Source organism: Nothobranchius furzeri, chromosome 5 (genome assembly GCF_043380555.1).
Source record: "Nothobranchius furzeri strain GRZ-AD chromosome 5, NfurGRZ-RIMD1, whole genome shotgun sequence".
Taxonomy (NCBI): Eukaryota; Metazoa; Chordata; class Actinopteri; order Cyprinodontiformes; family Nothobranchiidae; genus Nothobranchius; species Nothobranchius furzeri.
The window spans coordinates 10,237,645-10,257,313 of NC_091745.1; the positions used below are offsets into that span (position 1 = coordinate 10,237,645).

The 19,669-nt window shown below is 44.1% G+C and overlaps 1 protein-coding gene across 1 annotated transcript; it reads left to right on the forward strand.

Annotated features, from left to right (window-relative positions):
• Positions 1-378: 378 nt before the first annotated feature.
• Positions 379-17,079, forward strand: hrob (homologous recombination factor with OB-fold). The gene is made up of 10 exons (XM_015948806.3): positions 379-541; positions 675-725; positions 818-1,816; positions 1,924-2,007; positions 6,314-6,451; positions 9,659-9,767; positions 14,026-14,111; positions 14,212-14,334; positions 14,428-14,653; positions 16,801-17,079. Exons 1-10 carry the CDS (start codon positions 530-532, stop codon positions 16,854-16,856), a joined length of 1,884 nt encoding a protein of 627 aa, XP_015804292.3. The 5' UTR covers positions 379-529; the 3' UTR covers positions 16,857-17,079.
• Positions 17,080-19,669: the final 2,590 nt, after the last annotated feature.

The following is a 19,669-nucleotide window of genomic DNA, read 5'->3' on the forward strand; positions in this document are numbered from 1 at the left end:
TTTCTCTTCAGATTTGACACGTGAATGCAAGTTGGCTCTGACTGAATAATCCATCTCATTTATACTGTTTAGTAGTGAATTTTAAGTTTTGTCTGTCACAAAAGTTGAATGTTTATTTTTTCATTAATCGAGATGTTTCTTTCTAAATTCTTGCATTGTCCTTATTTATTAACTTATGTAATATTATTGAAAAAATAAATCCATTAAATTAAATTAAAGATATCTGTGTTTGAGGCCTGTTCAAAGACGAACAAAGCGAAGCTACCGCAAAAGCGACGAGAAGTGAACCCTCTTTTCCTTCAGCACTCTTTACGTAAACATTTTACGTCATCGCGTACTGTTCAAACGTGGCGGCGGTATCGACCCAGAGCACCAGCACTGTGGCTGCACATTTCTCACTTTTATCAGTTAGTTTGGAGGTTAGATTCGAGATAAGAGCGTTATTAACAACCTGTTATTGAATGGCATTCGACTTTAGCTTGTTGTGTTTGTCTAAACTGGTCAAATACGGGTTTCATCGCGATATTCCATGACTGCGATGGTAAGTTTTAACGCTCACGGCAGCTTGAGCTAAAGTTAGCTAACAAGCACACGGATGAGATGCGCAGTAGAGCTTACCAGGGTTTCTTTAGCTGCTAAAGAACGTTTTATTTGTGGGTTGTTATCTGTTACAGACCTGCAAACTGAGTGGCCTGTTCAGCATCGGAGATGACTTTGATGATGAGGTGACACGCCTGATTCAGCTGATTGTAGCTTGGGTTTCTCATATTCTATAGCTTGTCGTGTTTCTGTCTGTCTTCCTGCGTGTTTGCCCCAGGACCTGCTTAGTACAGACTGGACCGCCTGCTCAGCCTCCGGACCAGCCAGTGTGGCAGCTGCTGTGCCATCCTGCACTCTGCGGGCTTCCTCTGTGGCTGACAGAGAGCCGGAAAAAATCCATCATCAGCAAACTGGAGAGAAATTGGCTGCTGTGTGTAATGGCACAGCATCAGGGAGCAGCGTGCACAGTGCTGCCAGGCAAACTGTTGCTTTGGGTTTGAGACAGCTCTCCTCCTCCTCCGCTCGTCCTCACTCCCCTCCTCCACTCACACCGACTACCTCTCAGCCTAATTTGGCTCAACAGCAGAGCCACGTCAACACTCAGGCGCTGATAAAGCCTCGCATCGCTCAGGATGATTTTGATGATTGGGATGTTGACCTGGCGGACTTGGACGAGTCTGACAACCATATGGGGACACTACAGAAACCTGCTGCTTTCACTCCACCTGCAACTGCAGCGGAACCTCAGTCTGCAGCCAAAACACTGCGTCCCTCGGCCCATGGAGGAAGTCAAACCCTTCATAATCAAACCTTTAGAGAGCTCAGAACTGCATGCAACTCTTCCAGCTCATCAAGTTTTAATGCACCTCCTCGGAGCCCCTGTTCGCCACATCTGCAGTCTTCAAATCCTCGTGCCTTTTATCCTACAACTTCTCCACATACTCCTGCGGTTTTTCTTGGGCTTACTGCACGCTCCCCGACTCCCAGCAGTTTTTCTAGCATTGTAAATCATCCTCATCAGTCACAGAAACAGTGGACTACTCCACGAGCCTCTGCTCAGGCTCGAAATCTGTTTGAAACGGTCTCCCCAGCACCCTCCCCCTCGGTGAGTTCCACCACCCGAAGTACTCATCCTCTACACACACCAGTCCTGACTAATCGCCTGGTTCAGCTGGTATCTGCCTCCAATAAACTCCCCAAGAAGAGACCCCGATCTGAGGCTCACCAGCCCAGGACCAGGCGCTTCCCGGGTCCTGCAGGACTCCTCCCCCAGCAGGTTAGACTCACTGCTGCTGCTCTGCAGTTTGAGCTCTACTGAAATCTCTGAATCCCACTTGTGTTTATATATTTTTTCCCACATTTTAAATTTCTCTTTTCTTTCAGCCTCAGGGTCAGAACCTGGATGAGATAGTGGTTTCTGTTCCTCAGACTCCTGCTCACGGGGTCGTGGCTCGATCACCAAGTCAGGTAAGCAAAACACATGATCGCACCTGGATGATTTTTCTTAATGAATTTTTTGGATGGATGTTTGGAGGTGTTCCAGTCCGGCGTCAGAGCCGGGCACAGCACAGAATCTGCACTTTTAAAGGCTTTAAACGACGTGTTCTTAGCCAATGACGCAGGCGATCCTGTGATTCTGCTCTTTTTAGACCTCTCGGCTGCTTTCGACGCTGCGGGCCATAATATTATTTTATATCAGCTTGAACAGTAGGTGGGAATCACTGAACGTGCACTGGAGTGGGTTATGGGCCATTCCCATCTGTACCGGGTCGGGCCGGGTAGCCCCAGTCGGCCCCAGCCTGGCCCGGTTGATTCCACACATCCTTGCCTTAAGCCCATGTGGGCTGATTCTACCCACCAATCAGAGGCTTGCTCTAATAGAAGGTGTGAATTTGCTGTCAGCAGTGGGTGTGTTGGCCCTGGTCGGCCTGAAGCAGACCCCCTCGAGAAGAGGGCTGAGAATGAGCCTTGGTTGGCCCGGAAAAATACCAGGTCACCCAGATATGTAAACAACCTACGCTACCCGGCCCAGGCCGACCCGGTACAGGTGGGAATGGCTCAATAGATCCTGACTCTCTGGGAGGAGTTTCTGTGTGAAGCTTGGTGATTTATTTTCCACCTGCGCTAACCTCTCCTGGGGGGTGCTTCAGGGGTCTGTCCTGGGGCCATTGCTGTTTTCCCTTTATCTGTTGCCCCTTGGTTCAATTTTTTGAAAGCATAAGATTAATTTCCACTGTATGCCGATGATTGTCAAATTTACTTTCCCCTGAGAATGGGATCGGCAAGATCAATGAAGCCCTTACTGGATTGTCTGGAGGAGGTCAGAGCATGGACTAGCTTCTTAAGTTTTAATGAGGGTAAAACTGAGGTAATTGTTTTTAGCCCCAGTATAAATATTGTCTCTGGTCTAGACGCTGACCTCTCTTTGTTTACCCCATTTAAGAAAGAGCTAGTTAGTAATCCAGGTGTGAAGTTGGACGCATCACTAAAGCTGGATGCTGATATTAACAGTGTAGTTTGCTGCTGCTTTTTTTATCTCCGCCGCATATCCAGGTTGAAGCTGCTAGCATCACGGGCTCGCCTGGAGACTTTAGTCCATGCTTTTATCACCTCTCGATTAAATTACTGCAACTTCCTCTACTCTGACGTTAGCAAGGATGCTCTAGCTCGGCTCCAAACGGTGCAAAATGCTGCAGCTAGATTCCTGACTGGCACCAGGAGGCATGAACACATCACGCTAGGGCTGTCGCGGTTGAGGAATTCCCCCTGCGGTGATTCAGGGTGGCTTAATATTGCGGTGTGCAATGTTATTGCAGCACTTTTTTTTATTGCAGTACTATCTAAACATAATGTTTACACATTTAAAAAAGGTTAAAAATTGCCGTGCCTTCTTTTATAACACTTTACTGAATGCAGATCAAAGGGCAGTAACAACACAGATCAAAGTAACGTTTGTTTCTCAGACAGTCGGAGTCCGACTGAACTTAAAAACAACAAAATTCAGGAGAAGGTTAAACTTTTAAATGCAAATTTGGCTGCAGCATTAACAAATAAGAAACAAGTCCCCATTTTGTTTAGTTGTTTAAATCAAGCATAAAAAATTACATGTACCGGGCGCGGGGCACTATCATTTCACTTTCACACACACGAATGACGGTGCTTTATAGCTCGGTCACGTCCTTGTTACCCACAAGCAAAACCAGCATGTTAACCATATACGGTTTGAGAGAGGGTCTGAGAGGGGTGTCAACATTTCCAGCAACACTGACAACCCTCTCGGATGGTACGCTTGTTGCACTAACGCACACGTACTTGCGTGCAACTGGCGAGCAAAGGGAATCTCTCCCGGTTGTTGCTCCACCATGTCAGGGGGGTTCTTTAGGGTGGATGCATTCGTCCTGCAGGTAGCGAGTGAGCTCCAGCTCGGCTCAAACTCTCTTCGGGACGGTTGCAGAAGCAGTGCTTGTCCGGGACTTCAGGAGGTCTCCGAGCGTTTATTATTATTTATTTTTGCCGCTGATGGCAGCTCTGTCTTGGCCAAGGACTCTGGCTGCGCAGCAGCTGACGTACTGAAAACCAAAGTGCTCCCAAAGGAGCGAAGTAACGTTTTGTTTTGATACCAGTGCAGCCATCCTTCTCAACATGCATCACTGAGTTGAATCAAGTTCAGTAATCGCGGTGGCCCATGATGCAGCGCGGTGGGCTTCTTCATATTGCGATATTTAATTTTTGCGGTTACCGTGACAGCCCTACATCACGCCAATCTTGGCTCATCTGCATTGGCTTCCAGTCTCTTTTTAGAGTCAAGTTCAAGGTACTCATGTTTGTCTATAAGTCACTACAGGGCCGTGCACCATCATACCTCCCTGACTTAATCACACTCCATCGCGTGCTTTGAGGTCATCACAGCTGGAGTTGATTGTTCCGCGTGTGCGGCGCTCGACCAAAGGTGGCAGGGCTTTCTCGGTCTGGGCCCCCAAATTATGGAACGACCTTCAGTTGGAGGTCAGATGAGCGCCTTCCCTGCCAGCTTTTAAGAGCATGTTGAAGACCCATTTTTACACCATGGCGTTCCACTAGTCTTCTTTTAGTCTTTCTTATCTTGTCTTTTAACTAATATCTTTATTGCTTTAATTCATTTTGTTTTATCGTAGTCGCTGCATGGTTGCTGTTTAACTTTTTATATCTTTGTTGTGTGTACAGCACTTTGGTTCAATCTCTCATTGATGGAAAGCGCTTTATAAATAATGATGATGATGATGAATTAAAACAATTCCACGCTTTTCCTGATAAAATACCAGATTCTTAGTTTACTGTGAATTAGAGACATAAAGGGCTCTTAATTAATAATACTATTAATCAAAAATCAAATTAAAGTCTTACTGTACTAATACAGACTTATAGCTGGATTATTGGGGAAAAGTGCACATTATTATTATTATTATTATTATTATGGGATTATTTATGACAATTAGGTCTTTATTCAGCACAATTTAAAACCTGTAAAAATATTATTTTCTCTGATGGAACAATTGATTTATTAAAATAGCATCACTGGTAAGTATCTGTGCTGTTTCTCTCTCTCTCTCTCTCTCTCTCTCTCTCTCTCTCTCTCTCTCTCTCCCTGTTTTGTATCACAGAGTGAAATAAAAGATGAAAACGTTTTTATGGTTTAATTAAAAGAAAAAAAATCATTTTTGTAGCTCGTGTTTATTTCTCTGCCACAGAACTGGCCTGTTCAGTTAGTCAGATTTATTTCCAGTTGTCAGTTTGATATCAAACAGTCATGAACACACTTGTGCTGCTTCCTGTTTTGCCATTAATTCATTTGACTCCTTTCCTCAAGGAGCCTCTGCCAGGCTACATGTATGTCTGTCTTACTGAAACCAGTTCTGCTCCAACAGCTGTGGTGCAGAACTGGTTCCGTAAGTAATCATAAGTGACTAACCGGTTCCAGATTCACCGTTAGTTCTAGTCCTTAGTGAATTTCACTTGTTCTAAACCAGATCGGATCCCAGTGCTTTCAGTCACAACATTATGGGATGTAGGGCTGTACAATAATTCAATAAGGATATGTGTGTAAAATTAGTCAATAAAAAACTTCAATAAAGCGTTTCCTTTTTTCATTCTAGCCTATCGGCTAGTTGCTTATCCCCAACCAATCAAAAACGCAGACCCAGGCACGCGCCAACATTAAGCCCTGTCCTCTCACCTAAACAGAGAGCTTGTGACTTAAAAAAGACCTCGCAACAAGGAGAGGGGGAGGTATTTGTAACCCAAAAGGGCAATATTTTTGTTTTACAAGTCTGTTAAAAAGCAAACCACAATCCTTTGAGAAATTTGCAGAGAATCGATAAGACAACGTACTTTTATCATAAAGTAGTTATAAAATGACGTGGGCTGCACATGTATATTTTCCATAGTTATTAATGATTATTGATGTCAATCAATACAAATACATTTATAGAAATATTTATTTTCTGTATAATCCAGCCTTAATAGGATGCCTTACCTGAGCTGAAAGTGGTGTTGCCTCCCAATGATAACTGCTTATCAGGGACCTGTTAATACACTACCCAGCCACAAGGGGGCCCCAGTGAGGTCCTCTCTGTGATCACATACTGTTAAGTCCAATATAGACTCCTGTAACTTTGTGTTAACCTTTATTATCTACCTCTGTTGAAAGCTTATCTGTATTTACCAGGCAGCACGAGTACAATAGTGGGGAAAATGATTTTTCTGAGAGCACAAACAAGCAGACTTTATCTTCCAGTGTTCGAGCTCACAGGCGGAGGACGATGAGTTCAGCAGCAGTGGTGCCTGGGCTGCGATGAAGGCAGAGATGGGTCTGGATGAGAGGAATCCGTCATGCTTCCTGCACACCTACAGCGTTGTCATGGTGCTGCGCAAGGTGAGCTCCGATAATCACAACAAGGCACATTCAGCTACTAACTCCTTAGAAAACCTACATTGTGTGTGTGCGTGCGTGTGTGTGCGTGCGTGCTCTGATATTTAGTTCAAGCCGTTTTTCTAAAATGATTCATCTTCCATCCCAACACCCATGTGGTGTCTGCTGGAGGTCTATTGGCATAATCAGGATGGATGACGGCGCTGCTCTGGAGGTGTTTAGCGATGAAAAGCAGCGTGATCTCTCATCAGTCCCTCTGATGGAGACTGCTGTTGCTTCATGACCACCGCAGCGCATGGAACTTTCTTTTGAGTTCTTGCACACGTTGGTCCCTGACCACATTCACGTGTAGAGTCATGCAGGCTGAGCTTATTCAGGTTAAAAATATCAGCTTCTCAAAATCCTCGTTTGCGTGAATGAACAAATTAGCACCGAGCCTGAACATGTGTCATCTAATGAAGTGGAAATAAAGACTCGTCCAAGCAGTAATTCCTCCTCATCCCAGTGTCAGAGCGTCCTCGTAGCTTCCTGTTTGTGATAATAAACCAGCAGTGTGTGTGTGTGTGTGGGGCAGGCATTTAGGGCTGGAGGGGGGTTAAAGTTTCAGTTGGTGGGTCTATTCTGAAAGTCTTTTTTAGGTCCAAATGTATTGTCCATGAAGTCAAATGGTGTTTTTCTTTTTGTGACTCTAGTAGTTTGTCCTAAAGTTGAAGTGGTAGCAGCCAGCTATTTCTCCTTCTTTGATGTTACTTAACAGAGAACCTTTCACACCAGTGGTGTTGCTAAATACGTGAGTGTGTGATGAGTGGAGGACCCAGGGAAGTGAGGAAGTGCGGTGGTTTGGTGAGACCGACAACCAGATGGTCCAATAGTTGCTTTCGGACCGAACCGTGTTCGTGGCGGAGGATTTTACACAAATAGTAAATGACCTGCACTTGTATGAAACTCCAAAGTGCTTTACACTACAGTGAATCATTTCAACCCTTCACACCCTGATGGTGATTAGCTACAGTGTAGCCACAGCATCCCATCCTGGATGAACTTCTTGCGCAGCGGGAAGAGAACTCAACGGCGATCAAGAATTTCTTTAGGAAACTGGTCATTTACGCTGTAGTCTTTACCTTTAAGCTCTCTCCCGCGGCTTTTAACAAGATCTTTCTGCTTAAAGTGCTCAAATTTAGCCACGATGGGACGAGGTCTTCTGCTGTCTGTTCTCCTGGCTCCAAGGCGATGTACCGATGAAAGGTGATGTTTTTAACCGTTTCCTCAAGTATCTTCATGTGGGTGTGGAGAAAATTCTTGATGGTTTGTTCGCAATCCTCCGCTTCTCCTCCGGTCTGCTCTGGAAGGCCTGCAAACACCAGGTTATCTCTCATGCTGCGTGATTGGAGATCCAGAACCGTCTCCTTTAGAGCTTTGTTGTCCTGGGAGCTCCGATCTAATCCTGCAGTCAAGGAGGAAATCGGTTCCCACAGAGACGCGTCCTCAGCCGCGAGCCGCTCCACCTGCTCCTGGCTAAACTCCAGAGATGTTCGGAGGTCCTGGAACTCCTTGTGAAGCACCTCTAGCAGGTGGAGTCGCCCCTCAAATCCCAGAAGCCGTTTATCTATGGACTGTAGTAAATCTAGTACATCCTTATGGGGAGATAAGGCCTCGGGCGAGTCCTGGGGACGGCTCCTCTTGGTCCCAGGTGTTTCCGCCTCAGCTGCTGCTGGTTTCTTCAGTCCCATGACAAAAAGCTCAAAAACCTCGTCAATATATATTTGCAAATTTTCTAAATTTTCTCCACTCACCTCCAGGTTGAGTGTGTTATATTTACCAGCTTTATTAATGTTTTTGCGTTGTCAGTGAGTAAATTAGGCGAAGATCTGTCTTAATTGTTTGTGGAAGTTGATTAACAAGCTGCCATCTGCTTCAAAACGCCGCCATGTGTCCGGTGATCGGGCCGTCAGCGCATGCTCTGACAGGAGACTCTGCCAGACATTCGCAGCAGACCGTCCCGATATGTTTGGGCCTGCCTGGTCTGATCTGCATCCTCCCCCACCATCTGAGCCAACTCACCACCAGGTAGTGGTCAGTGGACAGCTCCGCCCCTCTCTTCACCAGAGTGTCCAAGACATGCGGCCGCAGGTCAGATGAAACAACAACAAAGTCGGTCATCGAGCTGCGGCCTAAGGCATCCTGGTGCCAAGAGCTCATATGGACACCTTTATGTCTTAACATGGTGTTCATTATGGACAATCCATGACTGGCACAGAAGTCCAGTAACAAATCACCACTCGAATTCAGATCAGGGGGGGCCGTTCCTCCCAATCACACCTCTCCAGGTCTCACTGTCGTTGCCCACATGAGTGTTAAAGTCCCCCAGCAGAACGAGGGAGTCACCGGATGGAGCGCTTTCCAGCACCCCCTCCAAGGTCTCTAAAAAGGGTGGGTAGTCTGAACTGTAGTTTGGTGCATAAGCACAGACCACAGTCAGAACCCGTCCCCCCACACTTAGGCGGAGGGAGGCTACCCTCTCATTCACTGGGGTAAACCCCAACGTACAGGCACCAAGATGGGGGGCAACTAGTATGCCCACCCCTGCTCGGCGCCTCTCAGTGGGAGCGACTCCAGAGTGGTAGAAAGTCCAACCCCTCTCAAGGAAACTGGTTCCAGAACCGGAAATAACTAAGTAATTAAATAAAAATGTAGTAGAATGTAGTACTTTGAATCAGTGTTTATCCTAAAGAATCATTTTTATGGTTTACTTTGCAATGCTAATCTTCTAAAACTTCAAATGTTGAGGGGATTTGCGAATAAGCCCTTTTTCTTCAGCCTTTTCCATTTTAGTTTGTTTTGAGGAGTAAATGGGTGATTTATTTTAAATGAGTTTATGTGGAAAATTGCTTTTGATGTTTTCATGGTTTGTTACTTTATTTTTGTTTTCCTGTTGGTTGTAATGATTGTTTGTTGTAATTTTAAAACTATAAAACATTTTATTATTTAATTTAATATTTGGCGTGTCTGATCGTTTTGATCTGACCAATCAAAGCGTGATTTTAGTGTGCCACCTGGTCACTGCATCATCCTGGATGAAGAGCAAGCACAAGTTATCAGGCTTAACATCTGATGTGCTGCCTATGTAATCTTCTCAAGAATGGGTGTAAAAGATGGATGAATGAACCAAGAAACAGGAAGTTGATGTTAAGGTTGTCTCTTCTCCACCAGGCTGCACTGAAACAGCTGCCTAGAAACAAAGTGCCCAACATGGCTGTGTGTCTGAAGAGCATTCTCCACACGAATACTGACGCTAAGGTGGTGTTTAAGGACCCAACAGGTAGAATGCGCACACACACACACACACACACACACACACACACACACACACACACACACACACACACACACACACACACAATCAGGTGGAGTGGTGATCTGTCAGCTTCACCTCTGATATTCTCTCACCTCCCTCCACATCCCGCTCTACTGCTCACACACGTTCCTTCAGCAGGGAATCTCCTCCTTCCCCTCCATCCGTCTCCTCTGCAGCTCCATCTTAAACCTTCACCCTTTTCTCTGATCCGCCTTGGAGCAGAGTCTGTGCCCCCCCCCCCCCCCCCCCCCCCCCCAGCGCAGCCCCATGTGGCATTCTGATTATCAGCAGGAGTGGATGTTGTTCAGCGTGGGACTTAAGTGCCCGTTAGTGATTCAGTTGTAGTGGCCTGGCGTCAGTGGTGGGTGGGTTTAAGTGCTTGTGACACTAAGAGTGACTGTTCCCTCAGTAATGAGCCTCCTGCCTACAGGAAGGGTTTTCACAAGACCCTCAACGTTTTCTCACACCTATGTTTCTAGAAATGCCCTGTCTTGTTTTTTCAGCTAAACAGTAAATTCTCAATGCACACAATAAAATATTATTTTTAATAATGTATTTTTTATATAGTTTTGTATTATTGTGTTATTATCATGTTAAAGTTGTTTGTGGATTATGATAAACAGAACAAAACGCGTAATCTTCACCAATTTAAGAGTTGCCATGACGATAATTCCATTCAATAACATGAATATTCTTAATATTCCAGGAGACGGTTTTTTATCTTAGAGAATGAAACCGTGTGAAAGTGAACATGCTGTTCCACTTAGGAGGAGTTGGAAACAGACTAAAGTAGTTGTTTTCATATTTGTTTTTATTATTTTCTTTTTTCCATTGGTTTTCTTTTTTTCTTGTAAAATTTTCATCCAAAACATAAAGGAAGAACATCTTTTAAAAAACATATTTTTGTGAAAATGAGTTGAACATTTATAATCTTACAGTTTTAAGTGGCTCTTTGAACAACCTCAGTTTGGAGAAACGGACATCGGCTCTGACTGGACAGAGGGTCAAGCGGGTTAAAGTCTTTCTGTTATCTTACATGAATTATTTGATCGCTGCGGCGCCACGCCTGAACCCATGTAGGGGAAACACTGACTCCAAATCCTGTCGTGTTCTGCTAGTCTCTCCTCCAGCTGACTTCTACGTCCTCAAACTGGAGCATCTGAGGTTTTTTCCCCAGAGAACGACTAACAAGACATTCATTCTGACTAGAGACCACTGCAAACGTATCAAAAATAGTAGTAGTAGTGAGTAAAGTTGACCTTTAAGTCTGCAACAACAACAAATCTGGGGCTGTTGCTGGGATAAAAGATTTAAAGAGCAAATTGCAGTTTAAAATGGATTTTAATTTTTATATAAAATGCTGTCCGAAAAATACAATTTCAAATGCTTATTGAGGGTTTTAATTTTTTTAACAATACATAACAGTGATGTGATGGGAGTTCAACATGACTCCTATTCTCCAGAGCCCTGTGATGTAGTTTTGAAAATGTCTTGCCCGCTCCTAGAGCCCAGATCAGCGTCAGAACCAGGTCAGGGAGGTCCGCGCTGAGCTCCAGAAGCAGATGGGGAGTGTTTAAAAATTTCTAGCGGGTCGGGGAAGCTGGTTTCTGGGTCGTAACTGACTCAAAACCGGCGACCCCAACCTCCTTAAGAGGATGTCATCGTCGTCTTCCTCCGCTTGTCCGGGTCGCGGGGGCAGCATCCCAACTAGGGAGCTCCAGACCGTCCTCTCCCTGGCCACCTCCACCAGTTCCACCAGCAGGACCCCAAGGCGTTCCCGGACCAGATTGGAGATGTAACCTCTCCAACGTGTCCTGGGTCGACCCGGGGGCCTCCTGCTGGCATGACATGCCCGAAACACCTCCCCAGGGAGGCATCCTGACCAGATGCCCAAACCACCTCAACGGACTCCTTTCGATCCGGAGGAGCAGCGGTTCTACTTCGAGTCCCTCCCGAATGTCCGAGCTCCTCACCCTATCTCTAAGGCTAAGCCCGGCCACCCTACGGAGGAAACTCATTTCGGCCGCTTGTATCCGCGATCTCGTTCTTTCGGTCATTACCCAAAGCTCATGACCATAGGTGAGGATTGGGACGTAGATCGACCGGTAAATCGAGATTCTGGCTTTCTGGCTCAGCTCCCTCTTCACCACGACAGATCGGCTCAGCATCCGCATCACTGCAGACGCCGAACCAATCCGCCTGTCGATCTCCCGATCCCTCCTACCCTCACTCGTGAACAAGACCCCGAGATACTTAAACTCCTCCACTTGAGGTAGGACCTCTCTCCCGACCCGGAGTTGGCAAGCCACCCTTTTCCGGTCGAGAACCATGGTCTCAGATTTGGAGGTGCTGATCCTCATCCCTCTAAAGAGGATGTGAAGCTTTAAAAAAATCCTAGTGGGCCAGGGAAACTGGTTTCTGGGTCAATCAATCGATCAAAGCTTTATTTATAAAGCGCCTTCCGCAACCCTGTCAGGAAGCCCAAAGCGCTGAACATGGTACAGTTGTAGGTAAATATATTGAGTAAACCAACAATAAAAGCAATTCAAATTACAAAATACAAATTACAAAATACAAATTACAAGATAGATGAAACATTCTGGTACAGGACAAATGTGTGAAACACATTTGGATTGAGTGGATGGATTGAGTGAACCAATGAAAACTGTGAAATAAATCCAACATAAAAGAGGCCAAAATCAAACATGTTCTGGAAACGCCAAGCGGAGGAGGTGTGTTTTTAGGTGACTCTTATAGACTCGCAGAGATGGGGACAGCCTAACTGAGGGTGGCAACTGGTTCCAGAGTAACGGTGCTAGGAATGAGAAAGCCCGGTCCCCACGGGTACGGGTCGGACCCAGGTTCGAGCTGCCTGCCCTGAATAGAATGACGGGCATCTCTCCCTCTCTCTAAAGCGCTAAGTCCCATTACGTAGATGGTAAAATAGTAAATGGTACATAAAAGGATATTAAAGATTGTGAAACGGCTGACAAACGCTCATTATAGTTTATTAGTGTCAGTTAACACTGACCAATAATATTTAGTCTGGTACATGACAGTAATCTCTTTAGGACGAAGAGGGTTTGTCATGAAAAATGGGACAACAGTACATTTTGGACTGGTAGGATTTCACAGCCAAGACTCTATAGGAAATTTAGCAAAGATGACTTACCCACAGATGGACTACTCATACCTGATGCACCAAAATGGCAGTTTTCTACTCTGTTCTGTAGCTTCAGAATATAGCACACTTACCTGTGGAACCACCATGTCTCCACCTGGTCTTCGATCTGCTCCAGCAGCTTGTTACATTCAAATTCTGTCTTCTCACATGCACCTTCTACTATCTCCAAGAGCCGAGTCTCGCTGAAACGGAAAGGCACTTTTTAAAGATGTAGAACTTTAAATAAATGATCACAAACTTCAGCATGTGTCCAGTAACACAAGTAGGACTAAGTCAGTGATGGTCCAGATCCTCACTGCTCAGCTGATGGATGCATATTTTAGAAGCACCTAAAGCTACCTGTGTGCATATTTGGCCAGCATCTGTACAATGTTGTGATGCTAGCACACAAGCTTAAGCTAGCTAGCTTGCTAGCCTCGTTCACTGACAGAAACACCTGCTCTCTCCACACCACAGCCAAATCTCTCTCCTTTGGCCATCATTTCTCCCTCTGGCTTGTCTCTGCTCTCTGGGGCGTGCATCAGGCTCATAACTGAATGGTTGTGGTCCATCACAAGTATAATTATAAACCTCTAACGTTTCCTCTGTGTCAGAACCAGGAAAAAAAATCCATATCTTTCTCTGGATCAGGCTAACAGGGCTGCCTCTGCCTGCATCACGTCTGGTAATGCAGAAAAAAACACTTTTCTCACAAAAACAACTCCCAAAGCCTAAATAATTCATTTATGTGTTCCTTTTTATTTAAAAAATGGTTCCAATTATGTTTCTCTAAATATTTATTTCTAATGAGGCTCTAACCTGCAACGTGCTCTTTAAAAATGAATTCACAAGAGATGAATTCACAGAAAGGCGAAGATGAAATATTAGTTTAACGGTTAAAATAGTTATTTCTCACTGACCTGCTGATAATCCTGATTCACTGGATGAACTGGTTTTCTCTTTGCTCTGTATTCTAACGGAAGTGTTCATGCATCACACACGGTTTCAGTTGCTGTTAGAAACAAAAGTGAGCTGTCTTCTTTCGTTCTGGGGCTGAAGGGGAGATCCAGGGAACGGTGCATCGGCGTCTCCTGGAGGAACGGGTGGAGGAGCTGAAAGTTGGAGCTGTGCTGCTGCTCAAACAGGTGAGACTCCCCGCCTGCCGTCTTAAAAAAATACCAGCACTGATGGTGCTAAATCTAAATGAGCAGGGATAACAAATCTGTTTCTTTCTTGTGACTTCAGGTGGGGGTGTTTTCCCCCTCCCATCGTAACCACTACCTGAATGTGACATCCAACAACCTGCTAAGGATCTACGCCCCCGACGGAGTCAGCCTGTACTCCAGTCAGCTGCCTCCACTCGTCCTGGTGAGCGCCAGCTGCGAAAAGGAATGACAGAAAATCCATAAGTGTTCGTTAACGTGTCCCAGGATCTTTAAAATCTCTATTGTCTGTGCTCAGGAGCCGATGTTGTCATCACCCGCTTCGGTTCCCGGCGTCCTCCGGGGGACGGTGTCTCGGATGCAGCTGGAGTTTGATGAAGAGGACGAGGAGGGAAAAGAGGGAGGAGGACACATGGAGAAAGCCAAAATCCCTCGGGCCCAGACACACACCGAGGAGAACAAATCGGTTACCTCCAGCAGAGGCCCCCGTGGGAGCACCGAGCAGGAGGCAGGCTGGGATGCAGGTCGGACCCCGCGTAAACATCAACTCTGATTGTTAGACACAAGCATTCATTCTAGTCACATCTTGAGAAGCAGATTGCAGGAAAATGTGTGTTTGTGGAGTAAACAGTAGAGACTGGAGCTGAAAGCCTGACGAGCTGTGGCAGAACAACAGCAGAAGGTTCTGATCCGGAGACGCAGAAGATGCTCCCAACTCCCACGATCAGGACTCACCGAGCTTTGTGCTGCATCATCGGTTAGACTAAAGAACAGAAGTAATGGCAGGGTTGGACACAGACCATCAGAATAATCTGTGGATCAGAAACGATTCATTAGATGATCGTTATTAAAACAAACGAAGGATCAGATTGACAAAGTGAAGTTGCGTAGGGGAGGCCTGCGGTCTGCTGAGCGTGTGTGTTGCCCTGCAGCAAATGCCTGTAGGCCTACATGTGTTGCATCACCACACCTGCTGCTGCTTTTAAACAGTATTAGTGTCATTAAAGTACACAAAAATGGCTGTTAGATTGTAGGGATGTGAATCTCAGAGCAACTCACGATTTGATTCGATTCCGATTCTCGGGGTGCCGATTCGATTCAGAATCGATTCTCCATTCTCGATTTAAATCGATTCACAATCAGTATTAACAAAGAGTGTCAGCTCCAGGATGAACTACTTTGTTGTACAAGTTAGTTAAAGCTATGGGACATTTTTATTTGACTTTAAACTGGTCGTGCTCCAAAAAAGCTAATTTACAATGTAAAATAAAGTGATTCTAAAACTGTAAACAGAAACAATCTTTTGACCAAAAGGCAACATTTATTTTTGCTTACCTTGTAAAATATAACAAATCTGTAGTTACCTAACAGTAGCTTTGAAAGTAATATGGTCAAATACTTTTCAAGTATGTGTAGAAATAAGTTACACGAGTAATCCTGAGTACTCGTTTATCAACTTAAAAATAAATATGAGAATTTCTCAAATTTCTAAGTATGGAAAAAACGACATTCAAGTGCCCTCTTGTCAGCAGATTCAAACATAAATCATCTCAATTTATGGAACCACAAAAGTAAACGGAGTACTGACTCTCCTATCAAAGATTAAAAAGTGCATCTCAAACCTGTAACACGCCAAATATTTGAGTGGAATCGATTCTGAAACTTTGTGAATCGATTCTGAATCTTTATAAATAAGAATCCCGATTCAGACTTGAATCGATTTTTTTCAGCACCTCTATTAGATTGTGTAAACACCATTTCATCCTAATCTAATAAATAAATCAGTCATTTAGATGAACGGAGCTGCTGCAGAGGCGTGAATGTCCAAACGTGGAGTGGATTGATAAAAAGCATTATTTTCAGGCACATCTGCACTTGGAAATGTGAACCACATGGAAAATATTGCTGAGCGTGCTGCAGAGCATCTCAGTTATAATGGGAAATAAGTGGACGTGTTTTTACGTCCATCAAACACTCACGTGTTCTGATCTTTTCTTCTTGCGCTGATGTTTTAAAAAGCTGCTCATGAGTTCAGCCTTCAGAGGAGGTACGAGCGTGTGTCATTCTGAAGTCGTGACACAATGAGAGCATGCTCACTAAACCAAATGTGATGAAATCTAATTTAGTTTGTTGATTGGATTGCTTTTGTGATTTTTATGGCACTGAAATCACAATTTAAGTGCTAAATAGTTGAACTGCTCAGCCCAAAAGGACAGTTCTGTAAAGAATAAAAGCACATACCAAGTAAGTTCAAGCACACATTTAACTAGATAAATACCAGAAGCGAAACACGAGATTTTTCCACTGACAGCTGGTGGCTTGTGATGATTGCTTGATTGGTGTTTTGAACTGGAGCTTCTACTCTGCTATTAAGTGGCTGGATTGCTTCAGATAGTCAGTGGTTGTATTTGCATGGTAGCTGGCTGTCACTGATGTGGTGAAAGTGCTTTTTGCAGCCCATCACTGCACGAAACCACTCTGATGTGAGTAACTACATGAACGCTGATGTGGCGCCATCTTCAAACCAAACTAACTTTAATTTGTTTGCTTTTTTTTTTGGCCGTGGCATGAGTGCACTTAATGTACGGAGACTTGATTGTTCGGGTGATTGCTTGAAAGGATAAATTGTTGAAAACTACCTCACATCTCACCACCCTGTCACTATTTGCAGATGATGACCTGGACGAGCTGCTGGGAGAGTTGCCTGAGGACACCTACAGCTTTTGATCCAACCTTTTTCCTCCTGAAGAAGCTGTAAAAACACGATGTTAAGCTAGTTTTATTTGTTAGAAAATAGTCTGACATCCACAAAGCTTTCTGTTTAAAGCCTTTCTCCTGAGTGACACGTTTAGTGATTTGTCTTATGACTTCTCTACGTTGAGCTTTTTCTGTTTCTAAGCTTGTTGCTTGAACGTGGAAGCTGGAAATAAACAAGTTTGCACAAAAATGACTAATTATGCAAATTAAAGCAAGGCAGCCTTTCTTTTCTTGTGCAGTGTTTGCCTTCCACCTCCATTCACCATCAGTGTCTGTCCCTGATCCTATCAAAGAGGATAAGCTCTCTGCTTTGGGGATTTTTTTTTATTTACAGTGCCTTGTGTTTTAGAGTTTCTCAGTTCTCAAGCAGGATGGTGCCCCCTCACGGTCCTGTGTTGATTCTGTGATGGGAGAGGTACTTATCTTGCCCGGTCTGCATCAGAATTCAGTCACACTGTGACGAAGAGGCTCTTGTAGGCTTTCCCTCCAGGATTTCCTCCTCAGACTCCACCACCTCTGTCTCACTGTAGCAGATTCAGGTTAATCTGCAGCCTCTTTGTCATTCACAGTGTGCTGCGGCTGCTTAAGTGTCCTGGTTTATGTTCAAAAGCAGTAATTGGGATGATAAAATGGGTCTTATTTGCAGTATATTTTCTTTCTGGTGCCTTTTTAAAAAGAGTACAATTTAATTTGGCCTGTAAGTGTCGAGGCAATTAAACACCTTCTGTTGTTTGTCTTCCATTTTTCTTTATGTTGGAACTGAAAGGAGCCATGAAATGAGAGACTAAAGTGCTGACTGTCGGCGTAAATGTGGGCTGATTATGCCGCAGCATCGTTTTTTGTCCTGGAATAACCGCAATGAGTCAGAAATCAGCGTCCTCGTTGCTTCACTTTAAGCATTTTCACACCTTGTGCCAATTTTAAGCTCATTCTGCAGACCAAATAAAAATGTAGGAAAAAAGGTTTTAGTGTTGACCTAGAACCGTCGTAAAACACCAGACTGGAAGTACACACGTCTACATAATAGATGTCTATGGAAGTGAAGTTGTTTAAACAATAATCCTTGCTCAAATATGTAAGTGCCGAATCTTCTCTGCTAATATGTTTCCTTAAAAGTGTGGGAAATGATTTTTTTAAACAATCTGTCTATGAAAATAGTCTCCTACACCTTTCTTCACTTGGCAATAGTCAAGTGAGACTCTAGAATTTAAAAAGCCTGACAGATCTACATCAAACGGTCACTTGGACTCGCCCATCTTGGCTCATGATGAGGAAGGCTGTTTTCGCATCCAGAATCAGCAGAGAACATCTCGGCTAGTAGAAGCTAACCATTAGCAACTCACCACACAGCAAAACTCCGTCAGGCTTGTGCTATTTGTGGAGATAAAACATACCTTGCAGAGCAAATTAAGTTAGTGGTCGAGTCATTTTGCTGTTAGCCAATCACAGGCAAGATGTCAACATTTCAGGAAATAGAACTCCCAAATCCTGCCGTGTTCAGCTGTCCCTTGATGCTTCAGACTTGTCTGTGCTGTTGCAAGTGTTTCTGAGCTTTTTTGCCCTGAGTACAACCTGCAAGACATTCAGAGACCACTGCACATGTATTGATTAAATGAGTGAGCCACACCTTTAATAAAAATAAGCTTCAGAAGCGGGTTTAATAGAAGTCCTAAAGGGATACTTAGCAACTTTTTCCACAAATTTAAATCATTTTCTTGAGCCAGTATGTGCTAAAATGACCTTTTGCAGTGTTAATGAAACGCCACCCAGCCCCTATCGCCCCCTGTGGCCAGAATTTTCCACTTGCAACTTCAGACTGGCGGGTGGCTCTGTTGGGGCACTGCAGTTTGGTTCCAGCACATTTCCTGCACATGTTTTAGATCATGAGCACAGCTAATTTGTTAATTTAGAGATTAATCACTCCTCTAGACACTAATGAAGGCCGTGGAGACACTTCAGCTGTTCAATTAAGGCGTTTTTGTCTCTTGGTTTTACAAACAAGACACGGGGGGGCGGGGGGGGGGGGGGGGCGCTAAAAGCAAGCTATTCAGTCAGCTTCTGGACCTTTCTTGTTTGTAAATAACCTAAACATATTTCATCATAAGATGCAACAAAAATTAAAAAGGTGACTCATTTTACAAACAAAAGTTAATTAAAAAAAACACCTGAAATATAAACACAAAAACAGGTTTTAGTTGCTAAAATATGATTTTCTTTTCCTGGCAAGTGGATTCTAAAATGAAAACTAATTTAAAATTATGTGAAATTTTGTCAAAAATAGTCATGTTCTAGGAAACTCAATCATTTATAAGCTAATACATAAAGATTCCCAGCTTTAGATAGATAATATATATACACATCCCCCTTGACACATCCGGTCAGGAGGATCTTCTGAGATAAAACAAAAAAACTAAGTTAGGAGTTGTGATGAAACTCCTAATTGGAAAGGACCTCAATTTGACCAGGAAAAGCTCTTTGAACACATTTGTCCTCAGAAGGGATTATTCCTTCCCCTATTCTGTATATCTACCAATTAGGACGTTCACAAGCAAATCTGCAGTTATTGCTCACACACTTGAATAATTTGCCCTTTTACTTCAGTCGCCTCTCGCTGGAGGTAATAATAATAAACTCTACAGCATTTGGCCAAATCTGGCACGTATTCATCCTAATTATCCACTAGTAGGACCTTATTAGTTTTTACAGTTCATTAAAATGGTCTGATAGTGTGATTACTCCTCCGGTTTTGTCATGCATATTATACAAGAGGTGCAAGTGACTCC